The sequence below is a fragment of the Dermochelys coriacea genome, chromosome 9 (assembly GCF_009764565.3).
Source record: "Dermochelys coriacea isolate rDerCor1 chromosome 9, rDerCor1.pri.v4, whole genome shotgun sequence".
Lineage (NCBI taxonomy): Eukaryota > Metazoa > Chordata > Testudines > Dermochelyidae > Dermochelys > Dermochelys coriacea.
The window spans coordinates 8,315,773-8,334,689 of NC_050076.1; the positions used below are offsets into that span (position 1 = coordinate 8,315,773).

General features: G+C 57.5%; 1 protein-coding gene across 1 annotated transcript in view; it reads left to right on the forward strand.

Moving 5' to 3' along the window:
* PSMD2 (proteasome 26S subunit ubiquitin receptor, non-ATPase 2) overlaps nucleotides 1-14,355 on the forward strand; it is a 16,224-nt gene extending 1,869 nt beyond the window's left edge. The window contains exons 2-19 of the mRNA XM_038416386.1: nucleotides 4-68; nucleotides 3,033-3,257; nucleotides 3,580-3,738; nucleotides 5,055-5,199; nucleotides 5,568-5,628; nucleotides 6,888-7,034; nucleotides 7,836-7,942; nucleotides 8,477-8,604; nucleotides 8,681-8,768; nucleotides 9,254-9,416; nucleotides 10,689-10,790; nucleotides 10,868-11,013; nucleotides 11,500-11,583; nucleotides 12,092-12,260; nucleotides 12,806-12,900; nucleotides 13,121-13,247; nucleotides 13,586-13,704; nucleotides 14,025-14,355. Of these exons, the coding sequence (XP_038272314.1) occupies nucleotides 4-68; nucleotides 3,033-3,257; nucleotides 3,580-3,738; nucleotides 5,055-5,199; nucleotides 5,568-5,628; nucleotides 6,888-7,034; nucleotides 7,836-7,942; nucleotides 8,477-8,604; nucleotides 8,681-8,768; nucleotides 9,254-9,416; nucleotides 10,689-10,790; nucleotides 10,868-11,013; nucleotides 11,500-11,583; nucleotides 12,092-12,260; nucleotides 12,806-12,900; nucleotides 13,121-13,247; nucleotides 13,586-13,704; nucleotides 14,025-14,207 (2,313 nt within the window). The 3' untranslated portion in view covers nucleotides 14,208-14,355. The remainder of the gene's footprint in view (nucleotides 1-3; nucleotides 69-3,032; nucleotides 3,258-3,579; nucleotides 3,739-5,054; nucleotides 5,200-5,567; nucleotides 5,629-6,887; nucleotides 7,035-7,835; nucleotides 7,943-8,476; nucleotides 8,605-8,680; nucleotides 8,769-9,253; nucleotides 9,417-10,688; nucleotides 10,791-10,867; nucleotides 11,014-11,499; nucleotides 11,584-12,091; nucleotides 12,261-12,805; nucleotides 12,901-13,120; nucleotides 13,248-13,585; nucleotides 13,705-14,024) is intronic.
* Nucleotides 14,356-18,917: the final 4,562 nt, after the last annotated feature.

Here is an 18,917-nt window from a genome sequence, read left to right on the forward strand (position 1 = left end):
GAGTGTCTGAAATACCGGCTAGTGGGGTCCCAGGAGGAGCTGGCATCATGGGGACATGAATATGTCAGGTGAGAAATGGGGCCAGGAATAGGATTCCTAGAAGTCATGTGGAAAAAACTCTACTTGGCTCCATAGTCCACCCCCGGATCGATCCCTTCTGTATATGTAATGCGTGATCCAGTCCTGATTAAAGGTCTCCTATGATGGGGCTCGTCCCTTGGGAAACTGTTCCACAGGCTGCTTGGTCTGAGTCCAGGGTAATGAGCAAGGTGGGTAGATTTCTCTGACAAGAAGACCTTGATAGTCAGCCGTGCCCATTCTTATCTCGTTCCTTCTAGCTGCAGCCATGTTATAATATCCCTTCTTTCTGCTTACACCCAGGTACGCCCATGCTGGGATCATTGCTTTCCCAGTTGCCTTGCCAAGCTAGGTAGACTCATCACTTTTAATGATATACCTCTACCCCGATATAACACGGTCCTCGGGAGACAAAAAATCTCACTGCATTATAGGTGAGACCGCGTTATATCAAACTTGCTTTGCGCCCACCCACACCCCCCCGTTCCTTGTACCCTGACACCCCCCCCCAGACCCTCATCCCTAATCACCTCCAGGACCTCACCTCCTACCCAGCCCCCCTGTACCCTGACTGCTCTGACCCCATCCTCACACCCTGCCCCCTGACAGGCACTCACTGGCAGTGGCAGGAAGCAGAGCAACGCTCTGCACTCCACCTCTTCCCAGCCACGACGCTCCGCTTCCTGCCGCGAGTGAGTGCGGGGAGGTTGGAGAAAGGACGCCCCCTGTACTCACCTGTGGCGGGAAGCGGAGTGCCGTGGGTGGGAGCTGGCGGAGTAGAGCAGGCTGGGACCGGGCTGCTCTGCTTCCCGCTGCCGGTGAGTGTGGGGGGATCCCTTCCCCCAAACCCCCTCCCCCGAGTGACACAGCTGGGGCGGGGTAAGGGAAGTGGAGTGGGCTGCTCCCAGCCCCCCGCTAATCCCCCAGGTCGCTCTGGGACTGCGGGGCCCCCAAAAGTGCCCCCCCACAGCTCCTACCTTCCAGACCCGGTGCGGGGGGAGCCCCTGACCGCCCTCGAGACCCTCTGCCCCTTATCCAACCCCTCAGCCCCAGCCTGGAACCCTTAACAAGCCGCTCAGAACAGCGTGTCGGAGCTTTACCGCATTGTATGCGAACCCGCGTTGAATCGGGCTAGAGGTGTACCACACAACCTCCAGCCCCTGGACTGTTTCTGTGGCTTTTCTCTGAACTCCCGCCAACCTATCAGTATCAGTGTGGTAGTGTGAGGCACAATGCCCCAGACAGTCTCCCCCTGGCTGTGTAGAATGGGGCTGCCCCCTTCCTGCTCTAGGACTTGAGTCCTCTGGGATGGAGAGGCCCAGAGCTGAGTGCAAGTTCCCAGTGAAGTCTCCTTGCAGCTGTAGAAAGAGGGCCTATGCCCTTCTGGCCTATGCATAAGCATCTCAAAATCAGTCTTTTAAAGATGAACAACTTCTTTGTCCATGTCTCCAGTCTCCTTGCTCTGTTTGTATCATTTCTCTGTCCTCCCTGGTTTTTGCCGCTCCTTTTGATTGAGTATCTGTTTACAAATTTAATGACCTTTTTACTCCCTTCTCTTTCATAAAGAAGGCTTGACCTAACGCTGGCCCTGTGTCCCCCTCCCCATACACATTCCCCCGCACAATATCTGTACTTCACGAAATATTGCATCTGAAGAAGTGGGTTTTTTACCCACGAAAGCTTATGCCCAAATAAATCTGTTAATCTTTAAGGTGCCGCCGGACTCCTTGTTGTTTTTCACGAAATATTAGCATATCATCATTTCAGCCAGCTTTTAAGAGTGTCTGGTTCTGCAGATCAGATTCCCCAAACCAGGGGCAGAGTGAAATTGACCTGATTCTTGTCAGTTTGGTGACTGGGGATGGAAGCAGCTGTGAAACAAAGCTTTGAAACAAAGCTTTGTTAAAAGAAAAGGAGTACTTGTGGCACCTTAGAGACTAACAAATTTATTAGAGCATAAGCTTTCATGAGCTACAGCTCACTTCATCGGATGCATTTGGTGGAAAAAACAGAGTGGAGATTGATATACACATATATCAATCTCCACTCTGTTTTTTCCACCAAATGCATCCAATGAAGAGAGCTGTAGCTCACGAAAGCTTATGCTCTAATAAATTTGTTAGTCTCTAAGGTGCCACAAGTACTCCTTTTCTTTTTGCGAATACAGACTAACACAGCTGCTACTCTGAAACCACTCTTTTTGTTGTAAAGGGCTGAGCAGCTGCTGAGACCCTAAAGCTGTCCGTCAGCAAGCTCAGGTAGATGGCATTGCATTGGCTCGTGTTTAGAAAGTTATTTCCAACCACTAAGATTGGCAACTTTTTTTTGAGCTAAAGCCTGTCAGGCCAACTCCCTCCCTGAACAAGTTGAGTGGTTCTTTTGAGCTCTGCCTTAAGATGTTTATGATGTGCACTGGCTGGTGTGTACTGAAGTTCCCCAAGTCTAGTGAAAATCTCTGGACCAGGCTGGGGGCTAATGCCAAAGCATTAGAGTGTGGAACCTATGCTTCCTCACAGCCCAGAGACGGTGGAAAATCTGCCCATTTGGATGCCTGCCCCAAAGAGCGTCTGTTTCTGTTTTCACTGGTGTTAAAAAAGTCAGTGGGACTGCATGGGTGCTGCCCCCAGAGGCTCAGGGCTGGATGTTCAGACATGGATGTTTGTGTGAGAGAGGGCTGCTGGACTTCACTGACATGTCTGATCTGATCTGATTGGGAATCATCTCCTCGAAGGACTGTGAACTATCCAGCAACAGGCATAATTCAGTCATGATCCCCCCCCCTTCCCAGGATTTAGCCCCTTGTGGGCTGTTGCCCTGTTCAGACGAGAGCACGCAGCTTCTGTTGAGCACTGCAGGGATCGCAGCCCTGTCAGAGAAGTGGTGCTGTAGCCGTCTTGCCCTCGGCCCCAGGTTGTTGCTTTGTGTTATGATGGTCTCTTTCCCTTTGCACACAGACACCTGGCGGGCGAGGTTGCTAAGGAATGGCAGGAGGTTGATGAAGCTGACAAGGCCCAGAGGGAAATGCTGCTGACCCTGGTGAAGGAGATTGTCCCCTACAACATGGCCCACAATGCAGAGCACGAAGCCTGTGACCTACTGATGGAGATTGAGCAGATGGACATGCTAGAGAAATATATTGACGACAACGCCTACTCCAAAGTCTGCCTCTACCTGACCAGGTGAGGGAGCTGGGTTGCTCTGTGATGGGGATTGGCCCTTTGCAGTTTGAGCTCTGTGTGTCCTATTGAAAGCTGAAAACCACCCTTATGTGGTGCAGGAGTCCCTGAGTAGGTGGCAGCGTGCCATGCTTGCCAGAATGCTTCCCGCTTCAGGTGACTGGGAGCGTTTGATACGGCTACGCTGTCAGAGTGAGCTGCTGGCTGGAGCATGCAGGACTCTGTACGCTGGCCCAGATCTAGTCCCAGGCTGAGCAGTGAGACCTGTCTGTTCCTGGTCTCAGTAGCAGCTGGACTTACCTTCTCCTGTGTCTCCTTCCCGAAGCTGTGTGAGCTACGTCCCTGAACCCGAGAACTCAGCCCTCCTCCGCTGTGCCCTGGGAATCTTCCGCAAGTTTAGCCGCTACCCTGAAGCCCTGCGCCTGGCCCTCATGCTGAACGACATGGAGCTGGTGGAGGACATCTTCACCTCCTGCAAAGACGTGTAGGTGGAGATTGGCTTTTCAGAGCCGGAGCCCTGCTCGGGGCGGGAGCTGCGGTAGACCAGCCTTTGCCTTATTATGGGGTACAGATCCTACCACCTCCAGGTCCCCTCTCCTAGCCCAGGCCAGGCCAGGAGCCACTGGGTGATAGCTCCACCTGAGGGGACTTGAGTGCTGTGAAATGAGTCTGGGGTCTCGGTTCACCTTGTAGCATGACAGGTGGCTTCATTATTAAAACCACCATCACAACTGGCACTAACTGGTCCCTTGCTGGCAGCCTCAGCAGAGAGGCCAAGGACCAAATGGGCCAGAGGTACTGGCTCCCCCACTGCTTGCCCAAGAGGGCCCCTCTATTGGCAGTACTGTGGTGGGCAGGCTGGCCCTCCTGCTGCCCAGGCTTTCCTTGTTCAGGGCATTGACCTCTAAGGCTGCTGATCTGGTGGACCCCGTTGTCCTGTCCCTGTGGGCGTTGGACTGAAACTTGAGCCTCCTCCCTGACCGCTGAGGATGGGGCATGAAATGAGCTTGACGAGCGTCACCTACGCTAGAACAGTGAGACTCATCATCCCCCTCTAGTCGTATGATAAGAATGTACTACAGTTGCTGACGAAGGGAGTTACTCCTGTAGCTCAAGCAGCAGAGACGTAAGCTTTTTGTCTTGGCGTTCCCATGCTCCAGCTCCGTTGACAGGCCTGGTGGGTTGGCTGTACCATCATTCCAGGTACGGAGAGTGGATGGCGGGACACCCCCGCTGTGCTGCTGTCCTTCTTCTGGTACTCTGCCCTGGCCCTGTTTGCTGCCTCCGCTGGGCTGATTCTGAAGGGCTGAGCTTCAGCAGCTTTGCTGGGAGGGGGCACAGCAGCTGCTCTCTTGGCTGGTCCCTGTGTGCCCCTGGAATGGGAACCTCCTCCCAGGCTGGCGTGGCAGCCACGGCTCTGCCACGTGCGTGAGTGGGCAGGAAGCAGACAGGAGTTCCTGATGTAGGTGCTGTCTCCAGGCCTGACACAAAGCTGACTGGGAAGTTCCCTTTGACCTCTAGAGTAAGGTCCTACCACAGTGCAGGGTCACAGCTTGGCCCAGCCCCTGATGCCATCACATCTCCCTCTGGCTTGTGATCTAGGAGCTGCTCTTGGGAATTTGGGGGGATGGGAGAGCCATGGGAAGCCTGACCGGCTGGGTTTCCTCAGGCGGGGTCGGGTCTGTTTGAGGGGAGAAAGGAGCTGTACTGAGAGTACTCCAGCAGGACTGTGCCAAGGGGAGGGGAGCTCAGGTCCTCGCTGCCCGGCGTTGACTCCCCCCCCTTTCCTCGCTGGCACAGGGTCATCCAGAAGCAGATGGCCTTCATGCTGGGTCGCCACGGCGTCTTCCTGGAGCTAAACGAGGACGTGGAGGAGTACGAGGACCTTACCGAGATCATGTCCAACGTCCAGCTCAACAGCAACTTCCTGGCCTTGGCCAGAGAGGTGAGGTGCCCAGCCTTCCAGCAAGCTGGGGCAGGGTGGGGAGAAGACTCAGGGCTGTACCAAGGTCCCCAACTGCTGGGAGCTGGCACAGAGGCCAGGCTGCCCTCAAACTGGGGCTCCTCAGGGGAGCAGACTGTCATCCAGGTCTGATTCGTATGGGGGGTGTTTGTGTGTCTGGTCTCCCCCTACCCCCAATACGTGCTTGGTCACCTCAGGAAGAGCCCCGGTGTACTGACCCTGTGCACGGCAAGGAGCAGGCTGCAAGCACTTGGGTTGCTGTTGCCATTTGCAGTGTCCCTTCGGAGGGGCTGTGAGCCTGGCTGGTTTGGCTGAGGAGGTGACTTCCTCCTCTCTCCCCCTCTTTGCAGCTGGACATAATGGAGCCCAAAGTGCCAGATGACATTTACAAAACACACCTGGAAAATAACCGTAAGCGAAAGTTGCATCTCCTCCTTCACTTCCTCCTGCTTGGGGCTGGGCGCCGCTGAGCGCAGCCTTAGCCAAGTGGGCCGCCTTGTCCTAGAGCAGAGGTGGGCAAACTATGGCCCACAGGCCACATCCGGCCCATGGGACCGTCCTGCCCGGCCCCTGAGCTCCTGATCCGGGAGGCAGTCCCTGCAGCCACGCCACCACGTGGCGCAATGCTCTGGGTGGCGGGGCTGCAGAGCCCGGCCTGACCCGGTGCTCTGTGCGGTGCGGCTGCCTGTCCTGGTGAAGCTGTGCTACCAGCCATCGCTGCTTCTGGCAGCGCAGTAAGGGGGCGGGGGAGGGGGGTTGGATAGAGGGCAGGGGAGTTCGAGGGGTGGTTGGGGCGTGGATAGGAGTCGGGACGGTCAGAGGGCGGGGAACGGGGCTTGAATGAGGCAGGGGTCCCTACATGTGAGGGCAGTCAGGAAGGAGAGGAGGGGTTGGATGGGGCAGCGGGTGGTCAGGGAGCAGGGGGGGTAGATGGGGCAGGAGTCCTGGTGGGGGGCAGTCAGGAAGGAGGGGGGGGTTGAATGGGGTGGCGGGGGGCAGTTGGGGCAAGGAGTCCGGGGGTGGTCAAGGAGAAGGGGTGGGTGGATGGGGTAGGGGTCCCTGGGGGGGGCAGTTAGGAAGGGGGGGGCAGTTGGGGTGGTTAGGAGACTGAGAGCTGGGAGGTGTGGATGGGGCAGAGGTCCCCGGGGGGCTGTGAGGGAACAGGGGATGTTGGATGGGGCAGGAGTCCCAGGGGGAGCTGTCAGGAGGCGAGAAGCTGGGGGGTCGGATGGGGGCAGGGGCCGGGCCATGCTTGGCTGTTTGGGGAGGCACAGCCTCCCCTAACCGGCCCTCTACAATTTCAGAAACCCGGTGCGGCCCTCAGGCCAAAAAGTTTGCCCCGCGCCCCCCCCCCCCCCCCCCGGTCCTAGAGCATGCGGGCATCTGGCTTGTCGTGTGTCAGGACAGGCCCATCTGCAGTTGCAGCCCCGGGGTTGCACTGTCTATGCAGCACCACACTGTGCTGCGCTGAATTGGCTTGGACTCCTTGGCCATTCCCGGGGGCTTACCAGGGTGGGGAGGGTAAAGGACCCTCCAGGATCGGGCGCTCGGATGTTTGGGGCCCTACTGAGGAGGGCCGGGCATGGGGAGACGCTCCCGAGCTCTGTGGGCCTGGCGAAGCCGCGTTGTGATGCTCTGCCCAGCCCACTCCTTGGTTTCTGCTTCCTCAGGGTTTGGCGGCAGCGGCTCCCAGGTGGACTCTGCGCGGATGAACCTGGCCTCGTCCTTCGTAAACGGTTTTGTGAATGCAGCCTTCGGGCAGGACAAGCTGCTGACGGATGATGGCAATAAGTGGCTGTACAAAAACAAGGATCACGGTGAGTGGCAGCTTGTGTCTGGCAGCTTTTCCAAGGGATGCGCCTTATGTTTCCTGTGCCCCATGCCTGGAACTCCTGATCCAGCCTCTTTGCTCCTAAGTCCTCGCTTCTGTGGGTTAAATCACCAATCCTGCTGGCTGGTGCCTGCCACTCCCAGGGCCCCCTGATCCTAATGGGGAGAGCGCCCTGCAGGGGTCACACCAGCTGACAGCCATGTGTGAACTTGAATGTAGAATGGTGGAGCTGGGGAGTGGGCTGTAACTCATGGGGACTGCATATCCCAGCATGCAGCATTCCAGTGGGCCCTGATTTGCCAGGCTGCACTGCATGCTGGGGCCTGGAGTCTTCGCAGGCCTCCTCTCTGGGTTATAGATGAAGGCAGCTTGTTTTACAGGCCTGCACACCTACCTCTCCCGTACATCTCTTCCCCGGCCCTGCCTGGAGGTCTCAAACGCCACCTTCACATGGAGTCAAGGCCAAACTGCTCTAGCAGCGTGTAACGGAGGAATTGGCCCTTAAGAAGTATCCAGACTGACTGTCTGGGAGAATGGAGCTACCAATGAACGTGCTGCAGAGCTCTGTGCCCCTCTGTTCCTGGGGCTGCTCCCTGATTGGGCCCCCAAAGGCAGCGGAGGGAAACCAAGGCTGTAGAAAGAGCTGAATGCCCCAGTGGAAGTGCCCAGAATGTTAGGAATAGGGGTGGTCAAGGGAAAGGAGCCACAGGGGAACCCCAGCTCCCATCTCGGGGTGTGGGGCCTGGTCGTGATTCCAAGTCTGACGTGGGGGCTTCTTGTGCTGCAGGTATGCTGAGCGCTGCAGCCTCGCTGGGGATGATCCTGCTATGGGACGTGGATGGGGGGCTGACGCAGATCGACAAGTACCTGTACTCCTCCGAGGACTACATTAAGGTGGGTGGTGCTGCTCTGGGCCCGGGCTAAGGTGCAGCCCCACTGGCCATGGAGGCATGGCTCACATGCTGGCACGCCTGGAGGCGTAGCTGCATGGGCCAGACCTGCCAGGAACATAAGTAACAACTTCACCCCATCTGAGAACTGCTGCATTGTTCTCCTCCTCTCTGGGTCCTGACTGGTGATTGGCGCCACAGTGCTCCCTGGCTGAAGCTTGGCTAATTGAGATTCACTAGGGGGCCCTTGGTGCCCCCTTAATGCAGAGGCATACCCTTTGGAGACTACAAGTCCCAGCAGGCAATGCACCTGAGCTGGTCCCGGTGGAGCATAGCATGATGGGGCTTGTAGTTCCTCCAGGCTGCACCTCTCTGCGGGTTATGACCAATGCAACCTGCCCGCTTTCGTGTGATTTGGGTGTAGCCCTGTGGGTAGACCTTGGGCACCCCTTGTTGCATGCGGTGCAATAACTGCATGTGCCAGCTGTCCCTAAGGCAGTCCCATGATGGTCTGGCTGATGGTGCCTTTTTCCTGCAGTCGGGAGCCCTGCTTGCTTGTGGCATTGTGAACTCGGGGGTGAGGAACGAGTGCGACCCTGCCCTCGCGCTGCTGTCCGACTACGTCCTCCACAACAGCAACACCATGAGGATCGGCGCCATCTTTGGGTAAGGGCCTGCCCAGTCCCCACTCCCTCTGCAGGGCGGCTCCTGTGACTAATGCTCCTTTGGGGTTCTGTTGCAGGCTGGGGCTGGCCTACGCTGGGTCCAACCGGGAAGACGTTTTGACTCTGCTGCTCCCCGTGATGGGAGACTCCAAGTCTAGCATGGAGGTGAGGGCTCCGGCTGGGCCAGCACACTGATCTCGGGGTGGGAGAGGGTCGATGGCATCATGGCAGGCGGGAGTATGGACGCTGGCTCCAACCTGAGCTCTCAGCAGCTCCCCAGCATGGGCGGAGGGTAACGGTGATAAAGGGCAGGTGGGGGCAGTGGGCCCTTAAGCTGCAGCTCCTCGGGATACCCTGCGAAATGGGACCTGACGGCGTCTCCTTCCCCCTCCCCCCATCTGTGGGAGTGCATGGTCTTCCGAGACCTCTGGGTCTCAACGCGAGCCCTCAGACCCTCCCCTGCCCAAGCTTTGAGATTGCTTCACATGTTCAGCTCCAGTTACTTCCAGCTGTTCCTGCCCCCGTTCCTCTCTCCCTCCCCAGCCCAGAGGCTGCTCCCAATGTGAGCCTCTCTGAGCTGTCCACGAAAGGATCTGGGGTGTAGGCAGGGGTTACTTGGTGAGCTCAGCTCTCCCTCCTTCCCGCCCCAGGTGGCCGGCGTGACGGCCCTGGCCTGTGGCATGATAGCTGTGGGCTCGTGCAATGGGGACGTCACCTCCACCATCCTCCAGACCATCATGGAGAAATCGGAGACTGAGCTGAAGGACACCTACGCCAGGTGGCTGCCGCTCGGCCTGGGCCTTAACCACCTAGGTAAGGATGGGCTCGGGGGTCAGCAGATGTGCGCATGGTGACGGGGGTGGAGTGGGCTTTTGTGGAGCCAGGGGTGACCTAGGGGCTGTGGCAAGGAGGGCATAGCCTTTCCCACCTCACCAGGTGTCACGGAGTCCCAGGTGCTGCTCTGGAACTGCTCCCTAGGAAGCCAGGCAGGACGCTGGGGGACCCTTCTCTCTGGGAGCAGCCTGTCTGCAGGACACACAGCTCACACGGCTTCCACCTTCCTGGGTCTGACCTCGGAGCATTCGGCATCCTCTGCCCAGGTGGGGTCCTGGGGAAGCCACAGGGTCCTGCCCCCAACTCCGCAGTCAGACGTGACTCTCAGCCAGCCAGTAAAATAGAAGATTTATTAGACGACAGGAACATGGTCTAACACAGAACTTGTAGGTGCAGAGAACAGGACCCCTCAGCCGTGTCCTTTTTGGGGGGCAGTGAGCCAGACAACCACGCCTGCACTTCACTCCATGTCCCCAGCCAGCCCCAAACTGACTCATCCTCCACCCCCTCCTCCTCTGGGCTTTGTCCCTTTCCTGGGCCAGGTGACCTTTAGCTCTCACCTTGCAAGGGGGAAGGGCCCAGGCCATCCGTTGCCAGGAGATGGAGTATCGCCCATTTATGTACAGTGGCCCTTTGCTCTGAAACAATTACACCCCCTTATCCCACCACCTAGAGACTTAAGAAATGCATAGGGGAAACTGAGGCACCCCTACGGTATTCAGAGGAAACATTAAGAACAGTCCACTTCGTCACATCAGGGCACTGTCACTGTCTGAGCCTGTTCTCGGGGCTCAGAGTGCTGATGGGCAGGGGCTCCTGGCTGACCTGAGAGGGTAGCGCTGTAGATAAGGGACTCAACCTTTTGCCCACAGGGTGGTTCATGAAAACCTTGCTCTGTGGCCCATTGTATCCTATGATCCTTTGCAGCTGCCAAGGACTGGCATTGGGTTCTGAGATGCAGCAGTGGGAGGTGCTATGGGTGCTGGGGCTGGTGTACCTGTTAGAGATGGGTGCTGTGGGGGTGGGGGAAGGCCCATTTGTTGCAGGATCTGGAATGTTCTGAGCAGGTCCAGCCATGCCCCAGGTGTGCACTGCACCCCCTGGTGGAGAAACACCGGTGCTGCTCAGGACCCTGCTGACTAGGGGCACTCATTGAGGAGCTTGGGACTTGCTGGTTTGAGCCTAGTGTGTGTCAGCAGGGGGCCCGGGGCTGTGCTGTTCTAACGGGCTGCCCTGGTCTCTCCTTGGCAGGGAAGGGGGAGGCCATCGAGGCTATCCTGGCGGCATTGGAGGTGGTGTCGGAGCCCTTCCGCAGCTTTGCCAACACGTTGGTCGATATCTGCGCCTACGCGGGTAAGTCTCTGGCCAGCTTGGCTGAGAGGGTGGGCTGGGTCAGTGCCCAGAGTCACCATAGTCCCTCCGTCCCCCAGGCTCAGGGAACGTGCTGAAGGTGCAGCAGCTGCTCCACATCTGCAGCGAGCACTTTGACACCAAGGAGAAGGAGGAGGACAAGGAGAAGAAGGACAAGAAGGAAAAGGACAAGAAGGAGAGCTCGGCTGACATGGGCGCCCACCAGGTGGGACGGGCGGGAGAGAGCCCATCGGGGGCGGGCCTGGGCAGACGAGCCCCATCGCTTGGACTCTTTCCTGGTGGGGAGACCCCAGGCTCCACTGGGGATCTCTCTTGGCCATAGTGGATTTGTGGGAGGGGGACAGGCCTGCAGCAGAACTGCCCACGTCTGAACCTGCCAGTGCTGGCGTTGGCCAAAGGCAGCTTCCTGGATCAGAGATGAGAGCTTGCCAGAGGGGTCGAGTGGGCTGGGCAGGGTGGGGTCTCTGCACAGCTGAGCCGGGGTAGCACGGGCACCTGCTCCCCAAAGGAAGCTGTACTAGAAGGGCCCAACGTGGAGCCATTCATACTGGGAGGTTGATTCGGGAGAGAATCATATTCCTGGGGGAAGGGGGACTGAACCCTGCTCTGGGTTGGTCCCACGTGGCGTGGGGAGCCTGTGGCGGGGGGGTGATGGAGCACCCCGGCCAGTTCTCCATCTCCTCTTCCGCAGGGCGTGGCAGTGCTGGGGATCGCGCTCATTGCCATGGGGGAGGAGATCGGCGCTGAGATGGCTCTGCGCACGTTCGGCCACCTGGTGAGTGATGCCATGGGGCAGAGGTCTCTGCCTCTGGGGCTGTGGGGCAGGGTGCCCCATGGCAGGGCGAGGGAGGTGCCCGGAGCTGAGCCAAATGCTAATGAAGAGCTCGGTGTGATGTAGCTCGATCCAGGCTGTGAAGGGGACACACAGATGGGAGCAGGCATAGGAGTGCGTGGGGAGCGCCAAGCTGGGGCGCTGCCCTCAAACCAACTGCTTAACCCTCCGCCCCACTCCTAGGGCCATGTCTGCTCAGGGGGAGGCCATTGCTTCTCCTCTGGTCCCCTGGATCCGGTCTGGATGCTGCAGCACCAGAGGGCCCTGATGGGCTTTTCGTTTGCTGCAGCCCTGGGGCAGTTTCAGAAACGGTTAGTGGCTGAAAGTCCCTGACTCGTGAGTGGATTCAGGGACGGGGAGAATGACCTGGGCCAGGCGGCGTGGGAGTGATTGGCACTGGGTATAGTCCCTTGCCCTGGTGGCTAATGTCTCCCTCCTCCTCTCTGTGCAGCTGAGGTATGGGGAGCCCACCCTGCGCCGAGCCGTGCCCCTCGCCCTGGCGCTCATCTCCGTCTCCAACCCGCGCCTCAACATCCTCGACACCCTCAGCAAGTTCTCCCACGATGCTGACCCCGAGGTCTCCTACAACTCCATCTTTGCCATGGGCATGGTGGGCAGCGGTAAGGGCTGAGTGGGCCTGGGGGCGCCGAGTGGGAGGTGGGCCGGTGACGAGTTTTTCTTGGGACACTCCCCGCATCATCCAGGCTGCCTTCAAGGGCTTCCTTGTCTGAGCACAGCAGCTGGAGTCTCGGCTCGGGGTGCCAGCGGGTCGGGGGAGGTGCCTCTTCCAGCGGCTGCATGAAATTGGCTGCCCTCACCTGGCCACCTGTTCCTGGCTGGCAGGAGCCTTACTGTCAACTGGGCCGCTGGTCAGATACTGCCAGCCTCTGCTGGGTGAGGTTGGGAAGGGCCCAGGGGACCTGGGCCTGCTGGAAGCGGCAGGCAGGATCTCTGGGGGCGGGGGTGGCGGCTAATGGGCGCTTGTGCCCTGAAGCTGTCGAATGCAGTGTGTAGGTTATGCCAGCTGGGGGGCTGCATGTGGCCCAGCACCCTGGGAGAGACTCTGTCCTGCTCTGGCTGGGAGGGAAGTTGGATGCTTGTTCTCAGCCAAGGATTTGTGTCTGTTGCCAGGGCTTCCCGCTCACCCCGTTTCTCCTGTTTGCAGGCACCAACAATGCCCGGCTGGCCGCGATGCTGAGGCAGCTGGCCCAGTACCACGCCAAAGACCCAAACAACCTCTTCATGGTGCGGCTGGCCCAGGTGACTACCGGAGCTGCTGGCTCTGATTCTCTAGGGTGGGTGGGGGTTCTGGTGCTCTGAGCGCTTCCCAGCTGCGTCCTGCCCCAGAGGTCAGCTGGACTGATCGGCCACTGGGGGATAGCGCCTGCTCAGTGAGAGGTGTGCCTGCAGTGTCCCTGCCAGGCCTCATGCCATCCTCTGCTCTCGAGCCCCCTCTGCTCACGTGCTCTTTGCTGTGCAGGGACTGACCCACCTTGGGAAGGGGACACTCACCCTGTGTCCCTACCACAGCGACCGGCAGCTGATGAGCCAGGTGGCTGTCGCGGGGCTGCTGACCGTCCTAGTGTCCTTCCTGGATGTGCGCAACAGTGAGTACCTGTGTGTCTGATCCTCCTGGAGAGGAGGGAGACGGCAGCCAGCCCCTCAGGCAGGCTGCTGGGACCAAAGGGAGGTTATTCCAGGGTGCGGGTGGGGCAGAGGGCTGCTCCCAGCCCCAGAGAATCCCCTGCTGTGTTGGTTGCTGGCGGGCTCTCCTTGCAGGCAGGCTGCCTTGCCATTTGGGCGGGGCCATGCCTGCGATCTTGGTACTGAGGTTGCTGCGGCCTGTCGGGCTGCCTTGCCATGGCAGGTGGCAGCAGCCAGGCAACCAAGAGCTCGCTTTGGACCGAGTCTTGGGGGCGCTAACGAGCCTTCTCTCTCCCCCTAGTCATCCTGGGCAAATCCCACTACGTTCTGTACGGGCTGGTGGCTGCCATGCAGCCACGCATGCTGGTGACCTTTGACGAGGAGCTGCGGCCTCTGGCGGTGTCGGTCAGGGTGGGGCAGGTAAGGAGGCAGGGTCCCTCAGGAATCTGGCTGGGGAGGGGTCCCTTTGTCAGTGCGGGATCTGGCTAGAGAGTGATGTGGCAGGTGAGCTTATTGAGCAGATTGAGTGGGGCCATTCTGAGGTCCCTGGGCTGGATGGGGGTGTGGGTCTGTTTCCTCCCAGGAGCTGCTGGGTCAGTGCAGAGGCCTTGATGGCTCATGCCAGTGATGAAGCCTCACCAGCGCCTGTCTTGGCATCTGGGCCCCAGACTTTGGCAGGTGAAGCGTGGTATCTGGGCTGCCTCTGTGCCCTCAGCTCTAACCTCTCGCCTCCCGTCCAGGCTGTAGACGTGGTGGGCCAGGCGGGCAAACCGAAGACAATCACTGGCTTCCAGACGCACACAACGCCAGTGCTGCTGGCGCACGGCGAGCGGGCAGAGCTGGCCACAGAGGAACATCTGCCAGTCACCCCCATCCTTGAGGGTTTCGTCATCCTGCGCAAAAACCCCAACTATGATGTCTGAGCTGACATGGGGCAGGATCGGGGGGAGACTGGGCAGTGCCTGGAGGGGGCAGGCACTGGGCATCACACTGGGGGAGAGGGGCCCAACTCCCACTTGGTGGTTTTGTTACTGAAATTGCTGATTTAAAAAATAAACTTGAGAGACACTGGTGCTGCTCATTGTTTCCTCTGGGAGCAGCATGTGCGGGTGGGGGCATGGTCCCCTCTGTCCTGCACTACAGACAGGGCTGAGTAATGGCTGGTGCCTTGCCAGGGGCCTGTAGTATCTATCTCTAGCTATGCCCCATGTAAGGGGCAATGAGCAGTCGATGTGATGGCTCATGGCCCAGTGGTTCTCCCCCTTTCCCAGCTAGACAAACTCAAAGGGGGGTGGGAGAGGGATTAACCACTGGACCAGCTCACTGAGGGGTGGGTGGATTCTCCATTGCCTGGAGCCTTTGCAGGGCAACCTGGTACCTTTCTACTTTGCTTCGGTGCAGGAGTGTCAGACTTGGATGGAGGAGAGTGCCAGGGGCCCTTGTTAATTCTAAGCCATGATGTGCACTCAGGAGTCTGACCTCCCCCGGTGCACGCAGACCGACACCCTCCCGCCCCAGTTGCTTTGAGCTGTGATGGGTTGGGTAGGCGAGAGCAGGGCGCTGACACGGGGCGGAGCGGGAGAGGTTTCCTCATTTATCCCCTTTCTGGACTTCGAAGATATGCATGTCCCAGGCACTGCTTTGTTGCAGGGCCAGGAATGGCAAGGGGCAGTGGGTGCCCCTGGCCCCATGGAGCTGGTGCTGCCTGACAGTGCTGGGTGGGGGCTGCACAGGGCCAGTTTGTGCTTTTTCCCTCCACCTTCCCTTTGGAGCACACAGCGGGGCCATACTCTCGGCTGATCCCAGCCCAAGGCACCCCGAAGAGTATCTCAATCTAAAGATGGCCTGAGATGAATGAGGGTGGGGTTCAAGGTGGCAGAAATGGGGGCTGGTCTGCCACTGGTGGGAGCCCCAGGGCAGAGGGAGGTGCAATGGGGGTGCCTGCTTTGGGGGGTCTGGGAAATACTTTTCCCTGGCTGGGCTCATAATGCTTCCCCACGCAGGAACAGTGAGAGGAGATGCAGGGGCTCCCTCGTCAGCTTCCCTCAAGGCTTTCTTCAAACTGCCTCCACTAGCCCATTTCCCTTCTCCTGCCAATTGTCCCCTTCTGAAAACGGGAGGGAAAGATAAATGCAAAGTAGTGCACACTGGAAACCATATCCTAACTATACAGATAAAGTGATGGGGTCTATAGTAGCTGTTACCACTCGAGAGAGCTTGGGTCATTGTGGATAGTTCTCTGAAAACATCCACTCAATGTGCAGCGGCCGTCAAGAAAGCGAACAGAATGTTGGGAATCATTTAGAAAGGGATAGATAAGACAGAAAATATCATATTGCCTGAATATAAAGCCATGGTGCGCCCACACCTTGAATACTGCGTGCAGATGTGGTTGCCCCATCTCAAAAAAGATGTATTGGAATTGGAAAAGGTTCAGAAAAGGGCAACAAAAATTATTAGGGGTATGGAACGGCTGCCGTATGAGGAGAGATTAATAAGACTGGGATTTTTCATCTTGGAAAAGAGACAGCTAAGGGGAGATATGATAGAGGTCTATAAAATCATGACGGGTATAGAGAAAGATAAGGAAGTGTTGTTTACTACTCATATCACAAGAACTAGAGGTCACCTAATGAAATGAATAGGCAGCAGGTTTAAAACAAACGGAAGTATTTTTTCACACAACACAGTCATTCTGTAGAACTCTTTGCTAGAGGATGTTGTGAAGGCCAAGACTATAACAGGGTTCAAAAAAGAACTAGATAAATTTATGGAGGATAGGTCCATCAATGGAGTCCCTAGCCTCTGTATGCCAGAAGCTGGGAATCGGTGGCAGGGCCTGGATCACCTGATGATTACCTGTCTGTTCATTCCCTCTGGGGCACCTGGCATTCTGTTGGAAGACGGGATCCTGGGCTGGATGGACCTTTGGTCTGACCGGGTCTGATCCAGTATGGCCCTTCTGATGCTACGTTCTCAGGGGGAAGCAGCCAAAGCCACTGAGCTCACTCACCTTGTGTCCTTGCTGCCCCTTCCGGCCTGGGACACAGCATCCCCCCAGTCCTGCTACCTGGGCTGGCAGCAGCATCACCCCTACTCAGTCATGGTGAGGTAGCCAATGGAGGCCCTGTCCCCTGCCCTAGTATGTGGTCCAGTCTCTGCTGCGTGCAGTCCTGGCTCTGCCATGCAGCTGCTGTGGCCTTAGCTCGGTCATCCACCTCCACCCCCAGCCTCACTGTCCCCAGCTTTGACAGCAGAAGAATGCCCCTTATTTTCACAGGGAGCCTGGGTGAGGGTGAAGCTCAACGGGCGTCGGCAGGGCCTTAGCTGCCCCTTGCCTGGGTGGTGTGAGAGTTAAGCCAAAGGCTGTTCTCTTGCTGGCATGTGCCACCCCCAGGGAGTTCTCCTGGCATGGTTCTGTGCCAGGGCTCTGTGGTGGGGTGAAGTGCAAATTACATGCAGCCCTTGGGCTTCCAGCAACTTGCCACTGTGACTTGGGCTGAGCCGATGACTGGGCATCCCAGATGGATAGTGTCTCCCCGGTGTGGTACCAGCCTTGGAGCAGGGCACTGCAGGGTGAGCCAGGCCAGATCAACTTGACCCACCCTGAGCTCTGGCTGCGTTTCCCTCTTACCAGTGCCGGTTCTGCTCAAGAGCAGCATGGTCCTAAGGTTACTCTTGAACCCTTGCCTGCCCTCCCATCCACATCAGACACCCCTGCCTTTGGGCCACTAAGTCTGGTAGCCTACCTCTGGCATTCTCTAGTTGGTATCACTATAGTCCTGTTCCCTACTTCCTTCCTCTGCAGGACTCCCCTGTTGTCCCAGGCTCAGCTGCCTTGCTAATGGGCTGATCCTTGTAAAGCATTCTCACCTTAGCCCCTTTTACAAACTTGGAAATTTACCGCCCTCTCTGGACTGCTCAGCTCCCTTCACTAGCTAGGCGTGTGCCAGATCACGTGCTTATTGCTTCACCCTCTCTCCCCCAGGCTGGGGAGCTACCAACACAGCAAGAGCTGTGCCAAGATATGTGTTTATCACTTGCTTTAGGAGCAGCAGCAGCTTCCAATCCAGCTCAGGGCACCCCCGGCCCCTCTGCTTCACCCCTGCACGTGGCTCAGTTCCCTGCTACTGGAACCCAATTGGCATTTGCTAACTCACCCAGCTCGTGCCATGCTTTGGTACAGTTTTGCTCAGTCATACTGATAAGTGCAGCCAGCCAATCTCCTTGCTCTCGGTGCCAGCTGCCCTGGGCATGGCCACTTGTTGAACTCAGCCACTGCTCTGCCTGTGGAATCACCGCTTAATTTAACTCTGGCAAGTCATTCTCATCTCAGCCCTCTCCCCACCCTGCTTGCTACCCCAGTTCCTCGGCTCCTGCACGCCTCCCCTTTCTCCACTCCTTTGTTCCCAAACCCAGCTAACCCTTCTGTTTAAAAAAAATGTGAAAATCCAGCTGATGGCAGGAGTGCTGAGCATCAACATCCCGTACCCCAAGCCATGCCATCATTTGTCAGAACCTTTTTCCTCTAACCTCGGATTGTGAGACCCCTGGGGCTGGGGGTTTGGGTCTTTTCTCTGGTCTGCAAAGCAGCCATCAGTTTCTATATAGCTAAGAGACTGATAGAGTTGGCCAAATCGACTGGGAGCTGTACCCCCTCCCCCACTGAGGTACACCAGGAAGGCCTGGTCACATAAGGAAGAACAGGAGAGATTAATCTGGACTGGATTGGTGTCAATTCACAAATCACTGGTCCTGCAGCAGGGGGGACTCCTGACTCAGACCCACCGAGCGTTGCTGGCTCAAGATGGGCCCATATGGATTGTAAACTCCTCCAGGCAGGTAACCTCTTTGTACAGCCCTGAGCACAGCAGAGCCCTGGCGCCTGACTGGTGGTTTTAGGCACTACAGTAATAAACCCAGGCCAAACAAACCTTTGGAGTTTGCCCACATGGTCAGACTCCGGATCTAAGCATGCAATCCTCCACTGTGACCGGAGGGGGCCATTGTATGCTGGGACAAGTTGGTTCTGCATTGCATGCTGGGACTGGTAGTTTCTGTGTCTACCCCTCCATGTTACAGAGGCATGGTGGCTGCCATCTGCTTTATTTTAGGCAGATTAGGCATTGACCAATTGCCAGTGTAGGTGTGCCTTCCACCCCACAATGAGAAAAGTTTGGACATGCGCTGTTGAGTGGCCCTGTGAGGTGATGTGTCTAGAGCAGAAGATTGGGAATCAGGACTCCTGGGTTTTAGTCACTGGTGACTCTGAGGAACATCTTCACTGCTTTCTGTGGTCCCTCCTCTGTTAAATGGGGCTGATAATAGTGTCTTCAGGTGTGTGAGAGGCTCTGGCCCCCTTCTTAGGGCTAGAATCTGGCTGCATATTTGGCCTGTTCTTCTTTTCCACCTCCTTTCTTGCTCTCTGACCCCTCTCCCCCATTTATGCTGTCCCAAAGCCTATTTTCCAAGCCACCACGTTTGCTAAGGAATGTGCATGAAGTGAGTCACTGCCCAATATTATGGATGCCAAATCGGTCAGGCCCTACTGGTTACCCATCATGGCTGTTCTCTCCCTCACTGTTGCATCATGTCTGTGAGATCAATGGTTCTCAGACTGAACGGCGGGGGAT